This window comes from Cyrtonyx montezumae, unplaced genomic scaffold (assembly GCF_038088225.1).
Source record: "Cyrtonyx montezumae isolate F1298 unplaced genomic scaffold, pur_monq_1.0 scaffold_13, whole genome shotgun sequence".
NCBI classification, from domain to species: Eukaryota; Metazoa; Chordata; class Aves; order Galliformes; family Odontophoridae; genus Cyrtonyx; species Cyrtonyx montezumae.
Genome location: NW_027071859.1, coordinates 23413281 through 23431288, shown reverse-complemented (window position 1 = coordinate 23431288; position 18008 = coordinate 23413281). Strand labels below are relative to the sequence as shown.

Sequence of the window (18008 nt, the reverse complement as noted above, 5' to 3'; positions counted from 1 at the left end):
CCGCCGCTGAGTCACAGCGCTGAGCCCTCCCGCTCCTCCTCCTCCGCCCCCTCCTCCCTCCGGCTCCAGCGGCGCAGGGCCGGCAGCAGCGAAGCCCGCCCCGCGGCCGGGGGGGAGAGGCTGCCCGGCTCCCCGCACCGCCGCGCTCACACGGCGGCAGCCGCACGGCTGAGCCATGATCGCGGCGGCGTTCCTGGTCCTGCTGAGACCCTACAGCATCCAGTGCGCCCTCTTCTTGCTCCTGCTGCTGCTGGGCACCATCGCCACCATTCTATTCTTCTGCTGCTGGCGCCGCAGGCTGCAGAAGGGCAGGCACCCCATCAAATCCGTCTTCTCGGGCCGCTCGCGAAGCCGAGGTGAGCAGGGCGGGTAACAGCCCCGGCGGAGCCGCGCGGAGGGCCCGGCGCTGCCGCAGCCGCCGCCGTCGCCGCCCATCCCCGCGTAACGCGGCGGGAGGGGGCGAGGGGCCGGCGGCCCCCGGAGCGCAACTTCGCGCCCAACTTCTCGGGGTGTCTGAAAGAGAAATGCCGGAGGGAGGGATGTGGGGTCGGTGGGGGGGGGGCGGGGAGCGGCGGCCCGAGCGCAGCCCTGACCTCTGCTTCCTTACAGATGCTGTCATGAGAACGCACCACTTTCGCTCCGATGTAATTTATTTAGCGCGCAATTTCAAGGTCAGAAGTTGTTCTCTTTGCCTGAGTGCTTGTCCTTATTGTTGTCCTCGTCCTTTTTCTGTCACGAAATCACGTAGCAAGCTTTCCATTTTGCACGAGAGCCACGCTGTCCTGTTTTGTATTCTATTGCTTTATGAGTGTGTGTGTGTGTGTGTGTGTGTGTGTGCGGGCGTGTGCTTAAAACAACGCGTTCCGCACCCTCTGTTCGCTGCCGGTGCCGTCCGCTTCCACCGGAGCCGCGCTCTGTGCGCCCGGAGCGGCTCCGACCGCAGGCGGCCCCAGCCCGCCCTGCCCGACCCACTACGGCTGCGGTGCAGAGCTCCCGAGCTGCCGCCCTCGCTCACCTGCTGCGGGCAGGGAAGTGCCGCCTGGCCCCAGCACTGCCGAGCGGGGCCGGGGCTAGAGCAGACGGGAAATGCCAACGCCAGCGCTTCCCCAGCGCTCCTGAAGCGGAACTGCTGGGAGAAGATGGGGAACGATGCTCGTCTGGGTATCATTCGGTCTCCGTGCTGCTTTGGTGTTTCTCCTGCCTGGTTCCCTGCTGTTCATTAAAGCCATGCCTTCATGCCGTTGCCCGCTATTGCAGAAACCATCAGAGAGTTTTGCGCTAAAATCTTCTGTTTTAAATAATTTACATGTTCTATACCTAATTATCATTAAAAGAAAAAAAAAAAAAGATTATGACCAATATTTTAAGAAGTGTGCATGTGATACATTTGCTGCATTGTGCTTTCTGTTGGAAATCAGTTTTAAGCTCCTATGTTCAAATTGGTGTTTCACATTATTGCAAAGAGGTGACACACGGAGTGTAGTTAGCAGAGAGACCTCCTCTCTTTAACCCTGAGAAGTCCGTTCTGTTGTACTCGTGACTGGATGCTGAGTGCTGTGCTAAGCAAGCCGACAGAGATGTCCCTCCAGGAGCCAGGGCATTTGTCATGGCTTCATTCCTCCAATAGGAAACAGTTGGTTGCTATGCAAAGTTACTTTGCCATTAGGCCCAGACAGAAGTTGAGGTTTTGTTACTCTGTGTCGAAGTACGTGTTGACTCTTGGAAGGGAAGTTTGCAAAGTGACTCATTCATTTGCAGAAAACCACCATGTGATTATTTGTACATCACCTGGTTAAAAGCGGGCTCCTAAAACATCTCCTATTCCATAAATGGAAATTTCTACATGCTAGGACAAAACAAAAAGAATATCAGATTCTTACATGTATGTTTAGACAGAGTAAGGCACCTGCTGTTGGTCCTAGCTGTCCATCTCAGTAATGGTGGAGCTCTTTTTTCCCTCATTTCTGGTCATGGACTTCTGATTCTTAAGAGAAAATGATGACTCATGTGACATCATTAAATTTTTATTTTCCATATATGTATTTTTTAAATTTTTTAAAAATTTTAAGACCTTCTATTAATGAATCTGATTGGATGGATTAGTAGCAAATTACAGATATGCTCCCATGAAAATGTTGGCAACGTTATTTGGAACAGAATTTGATGCTCTCAATCTATATCAACACAAAGCATTATGCACTTCCAGCTCCAACAGGATGCTGAGAAAAGTATGATGCATGGAAACAGAAGCTTTGTATAGTTGCTTTATGTTCTCCTCCAAAAATGAACAGAGCATCAGCTCTGCATTTTACAGCACCACGTCCAGCTGCTGGCTTTCTCTATGCTGAGTTGTCTGTCAGGTGTAATTATAAATGCTGTTCCTTTATGATGATAAAAGATAACGAAGAAGAGTTTGATACCAAATAGCATTCATCTCCTGAGAGCTGGGTTCAAGATGACTTGCATCCCACATGAATGTGCAGGTGGTCTAGTGGCACTGCACAGAGAATTATAATTGCTCTATCTACAGAGCGGTTGGCAATTCCTGCACGATTGGCTGCCAGCCAGCAAAGCCTTCTATTTGGAAAAATAGATGTGCAGCAGCAAATTTATATTGAAGTTCCTTGCCGGAGCCGTGGCTCTCGTGGTGCATGCCTACATGGTCTTTGTCCCCAGCAGAGAGCTGTTCAGTGACTTCAGTGCTGAACCCCACATTAAAACAAAACAAAAAGAAAAGACTCACAGTGGGAGGGCAAATACTAAATCTGCAAATGTACTTACGATCCTTATCAGATACCTTGTTGTGAGTTTTATATGCTAGTGGTGGGTCTCATCCACAAATGCTTTGTCTGCTTTTGTGGGCCTTGCTATTTATAACGTCTCTGCAAAACCCCTCATTATTATACTGCAAAAGTCTATGCAGATATTCCTCACTGTAGAATGAACTTGAAACACTTGACCCCCTGCCTCAAAAGGAGGTAAATTTGCATGAATCGTTATGAATATAAAGTAGGTTAAAGCCTGTCTTTGTTAGTGGTGCTTTGTGGCAGAAAAATTAACCAGCAAGAAGATGGGAGAGTTTACAAGATAGCGCAGTGGCGTCCCACTAACATTCATGTAGTGCTATCTTAAGTTTGTCAGACCTGCTTTTCATATACTCTTTGTTATGCTTCTTTAAGTTAACTGCTCTTAGGATGCCCTCGATTGCTCAGGCATTAGAGATACTCCATGAACTAACAAAGGAATCGCAACCTGAATAGTTAATATTTCTAATCTGAGGTAGACCTAGATATGCCATGGCTGTAGAAAAGAAAACAAGTGAATTTCCTGCAGAAATATTCATTGCCTGCGTGGCAAATCAGACTTGGATGAGTAGCTATTTTAACTCTTCCCTCCCTTCTTTGAGAATTAATTGTAGAATTACATGTCTGTGCTGCACCAAAAAACTACATCAAAGTAACAGTGTAACTCAGTGATAGTGTTACCAAAATAGGGATTATTGTTGTGGGTTTTTTAGATTATTCCTTGTATAATGAAAAATGTACGTGATATCAGTAATTCAGTTAGCTTGCGCTTCCTCCGCTCTCTGTAGGAGTTTGTTTTTTCATCGAGTATATTAATTTTCTCTGAGTACTTGAGGGCTTGGCAGGTTTAAGTATTCAGCAGCATACACTTTACAAAGAGGTTTGAATGTTTTCCATACTTCACAATTCAGAAACACTGTTAATGTGTTTGTGTTGCCACTTCTTGTGATTTCAAATTCTTCCTGAGTTATTTCTCCATATTGTCTAAGCTTCTGGGATCATAGTATTATGCAAGATATTTACCTTTCAATTAAAAAAGAAGCTACTAGCTCTTTTTCTTGCAGTGCAATCTTAATGTATGCAGACTGGAGGCTTCTTACCTGGGCAACTTGGGCTAAGGAGCTGCTTTCGCAGGGGGGCTGGACTCGATGATCTCTAGAGGTCCCTTCCAACCCCTACAATGCTGTGATTCTGTGATTCTCACAAGCTTTGGAGGACTAGCCTGCTGCAAATCACTGCCTTATAGCAGTAATCTAAGGGGGACAGTTCTTGAAATTTCACAGTTTGAGTGTTCATGAGTAGGCAAGTTCTCATTCAAAATTGTTAAGCAGTTTTGTTTTCTATTTAAATGAGATTGTGAAGGGATATTTGTACTAACTGCTAATTTGCTAACGTGATGGTTCTTATTGAGATAAAAATATAAAAGATTTATATATTTTTTTTGCCTGAAATTCTCCCTCAGCTTTACAGCTTTTCCCTTATCTCATAGTTTAAATTCAAAGATACAACTATCTCAGGATTGGAAGGTCTCATTGTCTGTGGGTAGCCAGGAACAACACTATATCTTTTTGCATTTATTTTGTTTTGGCTCATATATTTTGGGCAAGCTTTATGTGAATGGTTCCCCTGTGACCTGCAGGTATAATCCTGCTAGGAAGCAAATCCATCTAAGTTTCACAGTCCACTTTAAATTCTGACTTCACTTAAAAACAGGTGCATGCCTGGTGGGACTGGCCACATGAGGAAGGCAAACAGGAATTGCCCCAGTGTGGAAAGAGTGTGTGAAGGGATTGCAGCGTATACAAACCATAGCTGTAGCAAACAACGAATAACATTTTGTCATTTGAGTTTTGCAGAATTCTCATTTTATTTGTAGAATAGACCATATATAAATATATATAGGTCAGCTAAATCTAACGACAATTTTTAAGAGCAAATAAATTTGCTAAATCCTCCGTTATCATACGATGTATACACTGGAACAATCTGCAGTAAATGCATGTGTTGACTTTGCCAATAACGGATGCCCAGAAGTTGTCATGTATTTATCTGTAAGCATAGCTTAGTCATAACTGTCTCCCTTCTGAGGCTAATTGTGAGACAATGGCCTTAAAAATACGATTCTTGATATCTTATTAAGTGGTAATGAATAGTCTTTGAAGACCTGCCCTATAACTCATCCCAAGCGTTGTAGAGTTATTTATAAACTGTTCTAGATATACACTGCTCCAATGAAAAGAGAAATGGGCAGACCCTCCAAGCAGAATTTACTCTTCCAAAGGACTGGAGGAAGTGCATTGAAGGAGCAACAGAAATGTACTGGACTAGCCAGAAAAATACATTCATGCACCTATTCAAAGGCTGTCTCTTCATCTTTACAGAGCTTCATCAGCCTGGAAATGTTTTACCTTTATGTTTGACATGTTTTTCCCCCAGGATATCTAAGCTGTTTTTCCATTAGTGGCCTTAAGAGTTAAGGAACAGGGTTTAGGAAAAATAAATCATAGACAAAAACAAAAATAAATTGTTTTCTTGGATGCATGAAAGCACTAATGTATAGGAATGAGCAGAGATCTGTAAATATAGGTTATACTGTATAAGGACAAGTCCTTCTGTCCATTTCTCATAATGTCCGGTGACATGAGCCCAAGCAGAATGTCACACTGTGCTGTAACACAGTACAGAATCACAGAAATGTAGGTGCTGGAAGGGGCCTCTGGGTATTATCTAGTCCAATCCCCCTGCTAAAGCAAGTTCCCTACAGTAGGTTGCAGGCGAGGTACTACTGGGATTCTGCATATAGTACTTTGTCTGTCCGTGAGTGTTTGTTTTATTTACTGCAGTACTGTGTTTAGGTAGCCCAGCAAGCAATGGCCTATGCTGAGAAACAGCCTGCTTGGCAATCGTATCACAAAATAGATGGCAATTCCCCAGCTGCTGCAGCAAGATCGCTTGGGTTCCTGAGCTAACTCCAGATGAGGTAACCTAGGTGCCTTTGCTCTGTGCTACAGTGCAGTGTAGAAATGCCCTATATATTTCTATAGCTGACTGGTTTCCTGTAGCTCTATTCCAGCTTCTGACAGAAGGCAGAGCATTGAAATGCGGAGGGGATTTCCTTCTTAGCTCCATCAGTCATTTGATAAAATGCTTACATAGTGTCACGGTCCACATCAATAGGTAAGACATGGTCTCAACACACTGCATTTTGAGACCTGCATTATAAGTGAACACGTCCTCACAGCTCTCTGTTAGAATAGGGAAAATCACCACATAATGATCTGGCAAATAGTACAAATTCTTATTTTTTAATTTCCCGTTATTACAGTCGTGCCAACAGCCTTCTAGCTATCATGAAAGTATTCAGATACTTACAGTATGAGTTCTCAGTGTCTCCTTTTATCTCTATAAATGTATGTCTTAGTTCTGATTGCAGCTTCAGCTGTGTTGCATGCCAGTTTACAGTTTACAATCCTGGTGCATACAGGCTGTTGCTTGCAAGCAAGAAAGTGAAGCTGTGGTTGTTTCAAGGTGATATAGGTGGGGCACAGCTTGTCTGTGTTTATCCTTACCCATGTACTCAGTAGGAGCATCTAGCTGTTATTTACTGGCTGAAATTAACCTCAGATTGAAACTGTGAATTAAAATAGCTGAGGCCATACCTGTAGTAATCATGTGTATTACCACATCAGCAGCAGAAATGACTCTTCTACAGATGGAAAGGATTGTGCAGGGGTCCACAGACCACGTATAGCTCAGAAAATCTTAACTGTCTGCAGTGATTTCTCAGTTACTGTGATTAGATTGCAAAAATGGCAGATCAGGTTGCATAGAAATAACTCAGCATTTTAGGTTATTTAATGAAAGAAAGCAGTGCATGGGCATGATTGCACTACCCTCAGGGCTCTTTCAGCTCCTGGGCTATTGCACGTGTTGTCCTAGGGCATAGAAATGCAACTCCCAGGTGTTTTGAAGAGTGGCACCTTGGGCATGCTGTGGGAGAACCATGCTGAGCACAGGGTAAGATCACCTCACTGTTGTCATACAGAAGTAGGTTCATTTGGGTTTGGCTTGCTTGGCTCAGCCGCATCAAAAGTGAACAGATCCATGGCTTCTCAACCTGCGTCCTTAATCTCCATAGTCTAGAGGGCCTGTGTGGCCCCAGACTTGGCACAAGAGTGCTCGGCTCCTCCACATCTCCTGGACAAGGACTTAGCACTGTGTTGCAGAGATGCTTGATTAGGTCTTTACACTCACTGCTGGTATGAATTATCTTGATCCAGTGCAAACGTGACAGGTTGTATTTGATCTGATTCCTTGTGCTTCTAGTTCATGCGTGAGCTATGTGCCTGGGCACTTGTTATCTGGGTGCTTCTTCTATCCAAAGCGTTTGAGCTTTGTGCTTCCTTGTGCCCTATGGCCTTGTCTCAAGGAGAGTTTGTGGTTGGTTCTTCCTGACTCATCAGTGGCAATGAAACATGAGTTATGGCTGAAGTGCAAAAATATTACATCAGCTGAGGAAACTGGCTACATTTGACACTTGGGCAGACACGTTTCTCGCAGCTTGTGCCAATGTCCTTATCGCTGCTGTCCACTCAGCTGTTAGAACAACAGCTCTCAGCTTCAGGGTGGCAAGTTAAACAGAGCAAACAGGAATTGGAACACAATTCTTACAAAGCTTTATTTATGGATATCTGAACTAAACTGAAATGCACAATCATGTCAGATTGAGGTATTACATTTTTTCTCCTCTTTTGTTCTAGAGAACAAAATGATACAACTAGGTCAAGGCATCATTCCTTTCTGATCTGCTGCTGCCACCTTCATACGTGTGAAGTGTAGCCAGAGTTGAAAAGTGACTTTGCAAAAACAGTATCTTTGTATACAGCAAGACAAGCTCTTTGTAAGCATTTACAGTTTTATAGACTATAGAGCTATTCAGCTGACCTAGAGTAGGTGTCTGCTTTAGGATGAGCTGAATAGTTCTTCAAGCCTCACTGACTGTATTGCCTGCAAATTTCATTGACTATAATAGGAGCTCTAGACTAGCTCCAGAAGGAGACACTCATTCATATATGCAAATGTTGGTATCTGAATCCACATATCTTAACAGATACCTGAATTCCACCCCAGGCATCTTGAATCCATATGTATGTATATATATGCATGTTGTATGGGAGCTGTTGAATCACAGCCTGAACCACTGATTGATCACCTGAGGTGAGCACTGAGTCAGCTGTGGGAGCACAGGTGAAGGCAACTCACCTGTGTGACAGGAAGGGCTGGAGTCTGACTCCACCTCTCCCAGACCCCATTTAAGGGCTGACCACCACTAGGATCCTCCTTTGGGGAGTTTCCCCCTGTGAGCCTTGGGCTTTGGAGGTGGCTGAGCATTTCCCTTATTATTGATTGTCTCTTTGCCATCTTGATAATCTTTCTAAATTATGCCATCTATTAGGTATCTTGACTGAGAATACCATTCAGTATTATTCATTTTGTTTCCTACCCTACACCTGTTAACTCTCTTCAGTTGTGTGTCTACTTTGGTTACGTGGGTATCTTCACATTCTGAGGTGGTGTAAATTCTTTCTCCAATTCTCCAATTTGCACTTCAAACAAAAGCACTAGACAGATGAGAATTTCTTTTTACAGATTGGGCAGCAGTGGTGTAGTTTAGTGGTGTTTGTGTCTTATTCTCCTTCTTGCTGTATTTTTAATATTTGAGAAGCTGTTTAGGTAGTTATTTCCTCATGGCAGACTCAGGTTCTACACCATATACTGATCATGCGAAAGAGAAATGTTTGGGAACAAGCTAGTATGTTTGAAGTGTGATTGTGCTCTGCAGATCAATCAGTACTCCAATATGCTTTTGTTCTTAAATAATTTTTCCATCCTTCCTGTAGGGTTGTGGTGTCCTGAGGTAATAGTGAGGGAACTGAGGCAAGCAACATAGAGGCTAAGAACGGCAAGACAGCAGTGGAGAACTGCCAGCCTTCTTGTTGAGAATCATAGGACTACTTAAAGAGCAGGCTAGCTTCTGTGCTTTATAGATTTAGACAGGAAAGGGTACTTAAAAGGTACTTTGAGGCATAACTGGGGACACCAGTTATTTGCTTACGTGTAATCAAATTTTTCTATTAAATCTTACTTGTTTGTTATGAGTTTTATTTTTTTTAGAAAAAAAACCATAACAACCAAGCACAAGCCAATGAGAAATGTAATACAGCATGGATTATTAAAAGTTATACTCCAAATTCATTTATCCATCTAAGATCACAGGAGAGCTTGTATTTGTACACTTGTGTGCTCATTTAGAAGCTGGAAGTCAGGCTGCTGATATTGTATTTCACAAACTGATTTGGAAAAGTAATCTTGCTCAGGTTACATAAAAGACAATTACTTGTAGTTGTCTTGAATGTTTGGACTTATCTTGGAAAAAATAGTATTGTTTTGGCACATGTAAAATCAGAGTCTTCAATGCAACCTGGTCCCATAGTTACATAGTCTGGCCATAGTCTTCAGTGTACCCGTGTAACCTGGTCTAGGGAGCTGTTTTGGGAGGGGGTTGGACTCTGTGTTCTCTGGTGGCCCCTTTCAACCCGTACAACTCTAATTCTGTATCTAAGAAATAATTCCTGCAGTGTTTGGAATTTAGGCTTTAGCTGATAAAAATAAAATCACACAGGATAAATAGAATATGTGCAAAGAAGCATCAGTGAAAGCTTGTTAATGAGAGAGTGAAAACTGAACATGGAATGTTACATTTGATGTTTAGCTGTTGATTCAGATCTTTATAGAAGTAACCCTGACAAAAAACCACCAAACAAAAAAACCCACCAAACAAAACAGCAACAAAAAAAGATGGCAGTGTATATTTTTGGGAGCTGATGGAACCAAGAAAGAGCAAATACAGTTGTTTCCTTCTTGTGTGTTTGTGAAGTAATATGCCAAGTGAATGTAGGTAGTCTTCTTGCTATAGAAAATTAATTCCTACCTTTAATAAACAATCATTATTGTATAAGTAATTTGGAGGACTTAACATGAATCCTGAATTTTGAATGGAACTTAAAGGACTGGCAGTTAAATAGTGTATTTATTTTTTGTTTCTTTGTTAGTTTGTAAATGAAGCACATTTAGCATGGAAGTCACTGTGTAATGCAATTTGAGTCATCAGAATTAAAGCTGGTCTTACAATACAGGTGCATGTAATAATCTTTAAATAGGTGTAGCAGAAATACTCTGAAAGTTCTCTCAGCTTGGAGGGGAATTTGATACAATTAATGGATTTAATATTTAATTAAGCCTGCCATTTTTGTTCCAGTAAGTACTTCAGCTTTAGGGTTTAGCTCTATTTCAGCCTGTCTGCAAAACACCTTAGAACTCCAGAGTCTTGAGAGTGGTTCTGGTACTGTGTACCCTAATGTCTCCAGGCTGCAAGATGTTCTAGGTTGCATATATATGAAAGTTTCCAAGCTTCAAGACAATCTGAAGACCATTTATTGACACCATTAACTGACAGGGATAAATAGATGACAATTCTCGTGCACACACATCCACTGTCAAAAACCTTAAAAGCAGGCAGGGTTGGATATCTTTGTTTTTGATATGCATTAGTGTACGTGTGTACGCACACAGACACCCATATGGATGAGTAGAAAATGGCAAAATGGCATTTAATAAGACACTACAGTTCCTTATATACATAACCAGCATCGTCTAACTCAGCAACTGTTGACGGTGACAACAGACCTCTCAATTCATTTTTCACCCATCATTTTATGTACTTGCCTAGCTGTATGGCAGACACTTTGTCCAAAAGGATACTGTGAGAAACATTATTGTAATCTTTTTGGATTTCAGCAAATCTTTCATCAGCTGACTTCTCTTGGTCCACTATGTGGGTGCCCTTGCCATTTAAGCTAAGAAACACACTCAAATATCTGTAAAGGCATTTGCAAATGAAAATGAGTTCAGCTGCTATTCCTGCAGGTGTGCTGAAATGTTGCTTACTGCTTACTAGCAGTTTTTCTGTAGTTTACTGAAGCTCTGCCAGAAGGTAAAATGAGTTGCAGTTCACTGAAGTTAATGCATCTGGGCATCAGATAAGGCACTCTTACATCTCTTAAAGTTTGATGACTCTGAAAATACGTGCTTGCTGTGAAGGTTAAGTTACAAAATTAGAATTCTAACTCCCAATATATTCTATATAAAATTCATATTAGAAAAAAATAAAGAATTAATATGATAGTAGATAATGAACGATGAAGGCAGTAGGGATTGTAGAAGGCTAGAATGAAGGGAAAAAATGACCTGGTGAATTAATAAACAGTGTAACTATAGAACAGAGCACAGATTAGTGTCACCAAAGCAATAATGCACTCATAGGAGACAGTGCTGTGTTCATCAGGCTCTATTAAAATATCAAATGAACAATTAGAAAGAAAATTAGAAAAATGAAGAAAGTAAAAGAAAAAATGTTTAAACATCCAATATGTCCTCATAAAAGCAAAAATAGAGGTTGTTTAAGAAGGTTCAAAATCCTGTTTTTAATATTAAAAATCAGACAATACTAATATATGTATATCAGTAATAGAAATTAATAAGAATATTGTGCTAAATTGTGTGGATCCAAGAAGAGTTATGTTAGTGAATAAGGACGCACAAAACTCACACAAAACTGACTGAAAAGACTGCAATTATGTCTATCAGAAGAGGAAAATAAGAGGAAACCTGATAATACACTATTCATCCTTCCATCTATATTGTATTCAAGGCAGACCAAATTCCTCATGTTCATTGTGGGTCAGATTCATGCTGTCTAGTATTGGACACTTAGTGCACAGCCGTCTGTGAGTGAAGGACTCAGCCTGGGCTTCATTTATGGCTAGTGGAGAAAAGCAGTTGTTGCAGGTTTGTCTGACCTGCTGACTTCACCTGTTCCAAAGGGAGCCTGAGGACATCATAGAATCAATCATAGAATCACCATGGCTGGAAAAGACCTACGAAATTGTCTAGTCCAGCTGTTCACCTATCACCAATAGTTCTCTCTAAACTATGTCCATCAATGCAGTGTCTAAACATTCCCTGAACACCTCTAGGGTTGGTGACTCCACCACCTCCCTGGGCAGCTCGCTCCAGCGCCTGAACACTCAGAAGTAGTATTTCCTAACCTCCAGCCTGAATCTATGGTGCAACTTGAGGCCATTCCCTCTCATCCTATCAACAGTTACAGGAGATAAGAGGCAGGTCCCCAGCTCACTACAACCTCCTTTCAGATAGTTATAGAGGTGTAAATCTGCTGAGCTTTGGTGAGAGGGAGCCCACAAATACAAATGAGGCACTGAATCAGAGGTGTGATCCTAAAATTTGTCTGGATAAGGAAGGTACTTCTTTATCAGAGCATCTTACTTATCATTTATACAACCAGCCAGCTGTGCTCATTGGCACATGGTGCCAATTTGGAACATTCATTGTTAGTTTAGATGAAATGATGGACACAACAGGTCTATTCAATGTTACCACATTTCATTCCAGAAAAAAAAAAACACCCACAACCATTAGAGAAGGCATAAAAGGAATAATTCACAGATCTTAGCTAAAAGGTAGATCTTTTCAGCATTCTTCCAAAGACAACTTCTTTAGGGAGCTAACCAGAAGGATGAATGATTTTTGGAGAAAAGATAATCTCAGGTCATTTTTTTTCTTGTCTTTCTCTCTGATACGTAAATGAATACGAATTATATGATTCACAGATATGGATGAAGCAGTAGGGTCCAGGAAGGAACAGCTATCAGTCAACGCAAGGAAGAAAAGGTTTGTCGCTGACCAGTGACCATTCACAAGACACTGGAAAGTACAGATTGCTTAACATTGTTAGAGCAACCTCTCGTTGCCTGCATGATCTTAAAATCTCCAGTGTTTCGTCAGTGGCTTTGTCTCAGATTGTGTACTGTGTGTCCCTGAATGCTAGGTAATACTTTCCTGCTCTCAGCCTGTGGCTCGCCATCTAAAATAGTGCTCTCTTTACCAAACAAATCATAGAATCACAGAATTGTAGGGGTTGGAAGGGGCCTCCAGAGGTTATTGAGTCCAACCCCCTGCCAAAGCAGCTCCCTAGCCCAGGTTGCACAGGTAGGCGTCCAGGCGGGTCTGGAACGTCTCCAGAGAAGGAGACTCCACCACCTCTCTGTGCAGCTGTGCCACTGCTCCGTCACTGCGCTGGGAAGAAGTTCCCATGCACATTTCTGTGGAACTTCCTGTGCCTCAGTTTGTGGCCATTTCCCCTCATCCTATCACCACACACTGCAGAGAAGAGTTCAGCCTTGTCCCTTTGCCTCCTGCTCCTTAGATATTTATAGTCATGGATCAGATCCCCTCTGAGTCTTCTTTTTTCAAGGCTGAACAGACCCAGGTCTCTCAGCCTTTCCTCATACAGGAGGTGTTACATGCCCTTTATCATCTTTGTAGACCTCTGCTGGACTCTTGAGGAGATCCTGGTCTTTTTTGTACTGGGGAGCCCAGAACTGGACACAATACTTCAGGTGAGGCCTCACCAGGGTGGAGTAGAGGGGGAGGATCACCTCCCTCAACCTGTTGGCCATGCTGTTTTTAATGCACCCCAGGATGCCATTGACCTTCTTGGCCACCAGGGCACACTGCTGGCTCATGGCCAGCCTGTCACCCACCAGGACACCCAGGTCCCTCTCCTCAGAGCTCCTCTCCAGCAGGTCTTCCCCCAACCTACCAGTGCATGTGGTTATTCACCCCTAGGTGCAAGACTCTACACTTGCTCTTGTTAAACTTCATCTTGTTCCTTTCTGCCCAACTCTCCAGCCTGTCCAGGTCTCACTGAATGGTAGCACAGCCTTCAGGTGTGTCAGCCATTCCTCCCAGCTTTGTATCATCAGCAACTTGCTGAGGGTGGACTCTATCCCCTCATCAAGAGTATTGATGAAGATGTAGAACAGAACCGGACCCAACACTGGCCCCTGAGGAGCACCACTAAGTATAGGCCTCATTTTTGTCATTTACTTTTTTTTTTTTTTAATTGATTGCCATGTTAGTTTGGCAAGTTTTCAACTTTGGGCTCAACTGAAAGATAAGTAACACAGGTGGCAGATCATGCCTCTGTTCATTTCACTGTTGAGTGAATCTCTGGCAGATCTTGTTTTTGTACTGAGCTTGGAACAGCAGCTCCCATACATTACATCACTTTTAAGTCCTTTCTCCGAAGTCTCGTTGCAGGAATGAGTAAGCATTTCAGGTTTTGGTCTAAGGACTCTGCCCCTGTAACATTATCTTTGTTGATAAGGAATCAATTTTCCACCTGAAATCATGATCCTCTGCCTTCATCGCATTATAATCCTCTCCAGAGTAACCATTCATAGCAGTGCAGACAGATTATGACTTCAAGTGAAGAATAAGCTTCGGTAGCAGATGAGCTCTTAAAGAGATAAAGATTTCATTTTCTTGCTGGCAATAAACAGCAAAAGAGAAAAATTATATATCAAATACAGAGGGGAAGCACTGTGCATAAACAGACCTTTCTGAAAATCACAAGTGACATTTTAGTATTGAAGCATAATATTCAATTAGTAAATCTTGAAGTATTTTGAAGTGAAGTCATTCGATGGGAGACCCACGTACTTAAAACTCTATTTGGCATGCATCTGTAAGCACTTTCAGAGCTGCTTAGCTTCTACCAAATTCTTCTGTTACATAAACATACTTTCTAAAGAGTTATATCTTGCTAGCAGGATGAGAAATGCGGTAAGGGAGCAACCAAAGTGTGATGTACTTAGCCTGACCCTCCCCTGACAAAGCCCCAGTTGCCATCATCTGTGAATGAATCATAATCTGTTTAACATTTAGAAAATCAAAACAGTTTTGCTGTGTACTTTGGTCTCTTTTAAAGAGTATTTTCTTTTATTGTGGAATAATCCTCAATGCACAGTAACTTTTTTTTTGCAATAAATAAATAAATAAATAAAAATCTACAAGTAAGCTCTGTAATAGTAGGTTCCTTGTGTTGTATTTTGACATGTTATCCTGACTGGTTTTAGTATCATTGATGACTGTAAATATGTTAGCTATTTTACAGTGTGCAGAGAAAATGGGACAAAAGCTTCTCCCATGGCAATAGCATGATGGAGCATCTCACAGATTTGTGTCTTGGAATATTTAGAGACTTTCCTAAATCTGCACAGGTCTACTGGCTGCAATAGATTCCCTGCTGGATGACTTGGTTGATATACAGAGATATGCTTCCATTAAGATCCGGGGAATCGGAGTCAACCCCTACATACATCCTGAACAATTCTTTTGCTTCAGTAGTTTAGGTATGATTGTAAATAAAGATTCAGGAAATCTGGTTTGCATCCTTGTTGTATATACTTCATAGTCCTGATGCACCACATGTACAGACTCAGCCTCCTGCATGGACTAAGTAGAGCTGGGGTCCATTCCTGTCCAGGAATAGAAGGTCACTATGAAAAGTTAAGTTTATACAGGTGCTAATACTTCATTTTTGCAATTCACTCTATTCACATCATGTTGCATGCAAGATATTGCTGTAGTAGGTACCAGCATGTGTATGTAAATATGTTTGTGTGCTTTGGCATTAGGAGCATTTCCTTAAAGAGCTAAAATAACTTTCCATCTGTAGTGCCCAGAATAGAATGCAGGTCTCTTTCCTTGCAGTGGCATGAACATTAGAAGAATAAATCCAATTTGCTCAATAAGCCACCCAGTTGACTTTTGATTACCTCAGTCTATGAACATAGTAACATTTTAGCATAACTTTTCTATGCAGACTTGTAATTTAAAAGCAAAAAGTAGTGGGCAACTAAGAACTCAAATTTATGAGGAAATTTACTGGTCCCACTAGTTTTCAACTGACAGGAGCTCAGAACATTGAGATTCACAGCATGGACTGCAGCAGCTTTAACTAAAATGCTAGTTTGTAGAATGAACAGGTCATTTCTGAGTGCGGGATTTGTTGAATAAGGACATTGGTAGAAACATTTTACTGGAAAGAAAAGAAAGGTAGAAAATCAGGAAGTGTCATCTATTCTTTGTTTTGAAAGGGGATGAAGTCCTTAAACTGAAGACTATTACTAAGGACGTGGATCTGGACCATTTGTTCTTAAGCTGATGGGAGCAAGGAAATGAAAGTGGTGTAATATCAACCAATGCTGTATTCAGTACAAATGACACATGGCATGCTCATGATGTTTAGTGTGGATGGAACCCAGGAAAATATGAGAATGCTCTGTGTGAATTTCTGCAGGTAGTAATACAGGGCTGGCATTATATCTGTTACATTAAATAAATGAAATTCTTGTAAGGCTGTAAGATGTTCTTGGTTAGTGTTCAGATATTTTCACAGCAGGCATTTCCCAAATTTGTTATTTTAGCCAAATATGCATGTGTTTCCCAGATAATAAGCAAAAGACAGCTTTCTTTCACAACTAGTTTATTCCAAATGGTAAGATCTCCGAAATCTAGCAGTGTCAGAACTCTTAACAAGAACAGGTAGTGATCATTGTGTTGCTAGAAACATATTTTCTGCTCGCACTCGTTAAAGCAATATCTCATGAGGCCATGAGTGAATCTGAAACATTTAATCATAAATTTTAAATCATCATTATTTACTCAGAACTAAGTGTGAGCTTATAAAGAAATGCAACAGGAGTTACTGCTACTAGCTGCGTCAGTAACATACATAATTGAAATACATGAAACAAATGTGATATTCACATCACTTGGCAATATCCCTTTATTGTTACAGGCACTGTATATATATATGGACATTACATTAATTTGAGCATGCTCATACCTCAAGTTATTGTCATTGTTAAGATCCTGTGTGATTTCTCTGTTGTTACCTGGCTCTATTCTGAGAGATGTCAAACATGATGATTGCTTTTTCTGTTGCAGGGCTTTAGATCAAGTCCTCGTCATGTCAGAAGACGTGTAGCACCTCCCCTTGAGGAAACACAGCCCTTAGTAGAAACTCACCACCTAAGCGAGCAGGAAACCTCTGTAAGAAAAAGGAAAATCAAGAAAAGCAGCCGAGTGCAACCAGAATTTTATCATTCTGTTCAAGTTACTCCAACTCGAAAACCTGTAAGTGTTCTACCCATAGGGATAAGTGGCAATGAAAGTATACTATGGAGGCATGTAATATGATTCTGATTTTTAGGCCATCTGCTTTCTATTCCTCGATTTTAAAGAGCTTTTCAGTTCTCATGGTCAGTGACTCTAGATATAACTGCGTTAGACTTAATGCTGATTCATAATTCCAAAAAATACAGTTCTGAAGAGGGTTTTTTGAATTTTGATTTTTATTTAGTATTCAGTCAATATTCACATATCTCATTTGATAGTTTTACATCGATACTATATAACAGATTTTTATAGCATATAATTGAAATTGAAATCAGATATTATTGAAATTCCTTACTCAGATTTATCAGAGAATCTATGTACTGAGCCAAATTTATATTAAACCTCATTACTGCACACATTTCTTGAGGTCTCTTCTACTTTATACAGTATTTACAATATTTCTGCTTATCAAAATTTGCATCAAATCTTATTGCTCTTCAGCTTGATCTATACATAGTTCTTTTAATTTTAATATCCTACTTTTAGGAAGGAAATATGATTATTCATTGAAGTATTCATACCATTCCTAATGTGTATGTATGTAAATGCTTCCTGAAGATACAGTACATTTCCCTTTTTAATAAGAATTCGCCTTTTTGATGCATTTGATGACTAACCTAACTGCATCTCTGTTAAGGGGCTTGAACTACTTCCATTAAGACCGTATTATGAAAAAGGTAGCCATTGAGCCTATCCCATTAAAGACTGTCTCAAGGTTGCTCCAGCCTAACTGAACCTTCCAGGATTTCTATTAGTGAACCACCAGGATTTACCAGGAGGATCTGAAGCTGATTTAAAAGACAGCGTTCTTTGGTGGAAGTATATTGCCTGAGAGCAAGAAACTTCTGCACAGGAAAGAATGCCAAAGTTGCCAACACCTGCCACACTTTTTTACCTATTAGCCAACACATTTAGTTTCTCTGCTTTTACTTCACTGCTCCCCAGTTTCCTCTGTTCTCTTACGTTTCTACTTCTCTGTTTTACTCTGTTGCTGTTCCTATTGTTTAGTTTGATCTGATTGATAGGTCTTCTCATATT

The 18008-nt window shown here is 41.3% G+C and overlaps 1 protein-coding gene across 1 annotated transcript in view; it reads left to right on the top strand.

Moving 5' to 3' along the window:
• Positions 1-136: 136 nt before the first annotated feature.
• Positions 137-18008, top strand: part of DST (dystonin) — a 295256-nt gene continuing 277384 nt past the window's right edge. Inside the window, exons 1-3 of the mRNA XM_065730839.1 lie at positions 137-356; positions 610-671; positions 16740-16928. Coding sequence (XP_065586911.1) covers positions 176-356; positions 610-671; positions 16740-16928 — 432 coding nt within the window. The 5' untranslated portion in view covers positions 137-175. The remainder of the gene's footprint in view (positions 357-609; positions 672-16739; positions 16929-18008) is intronic.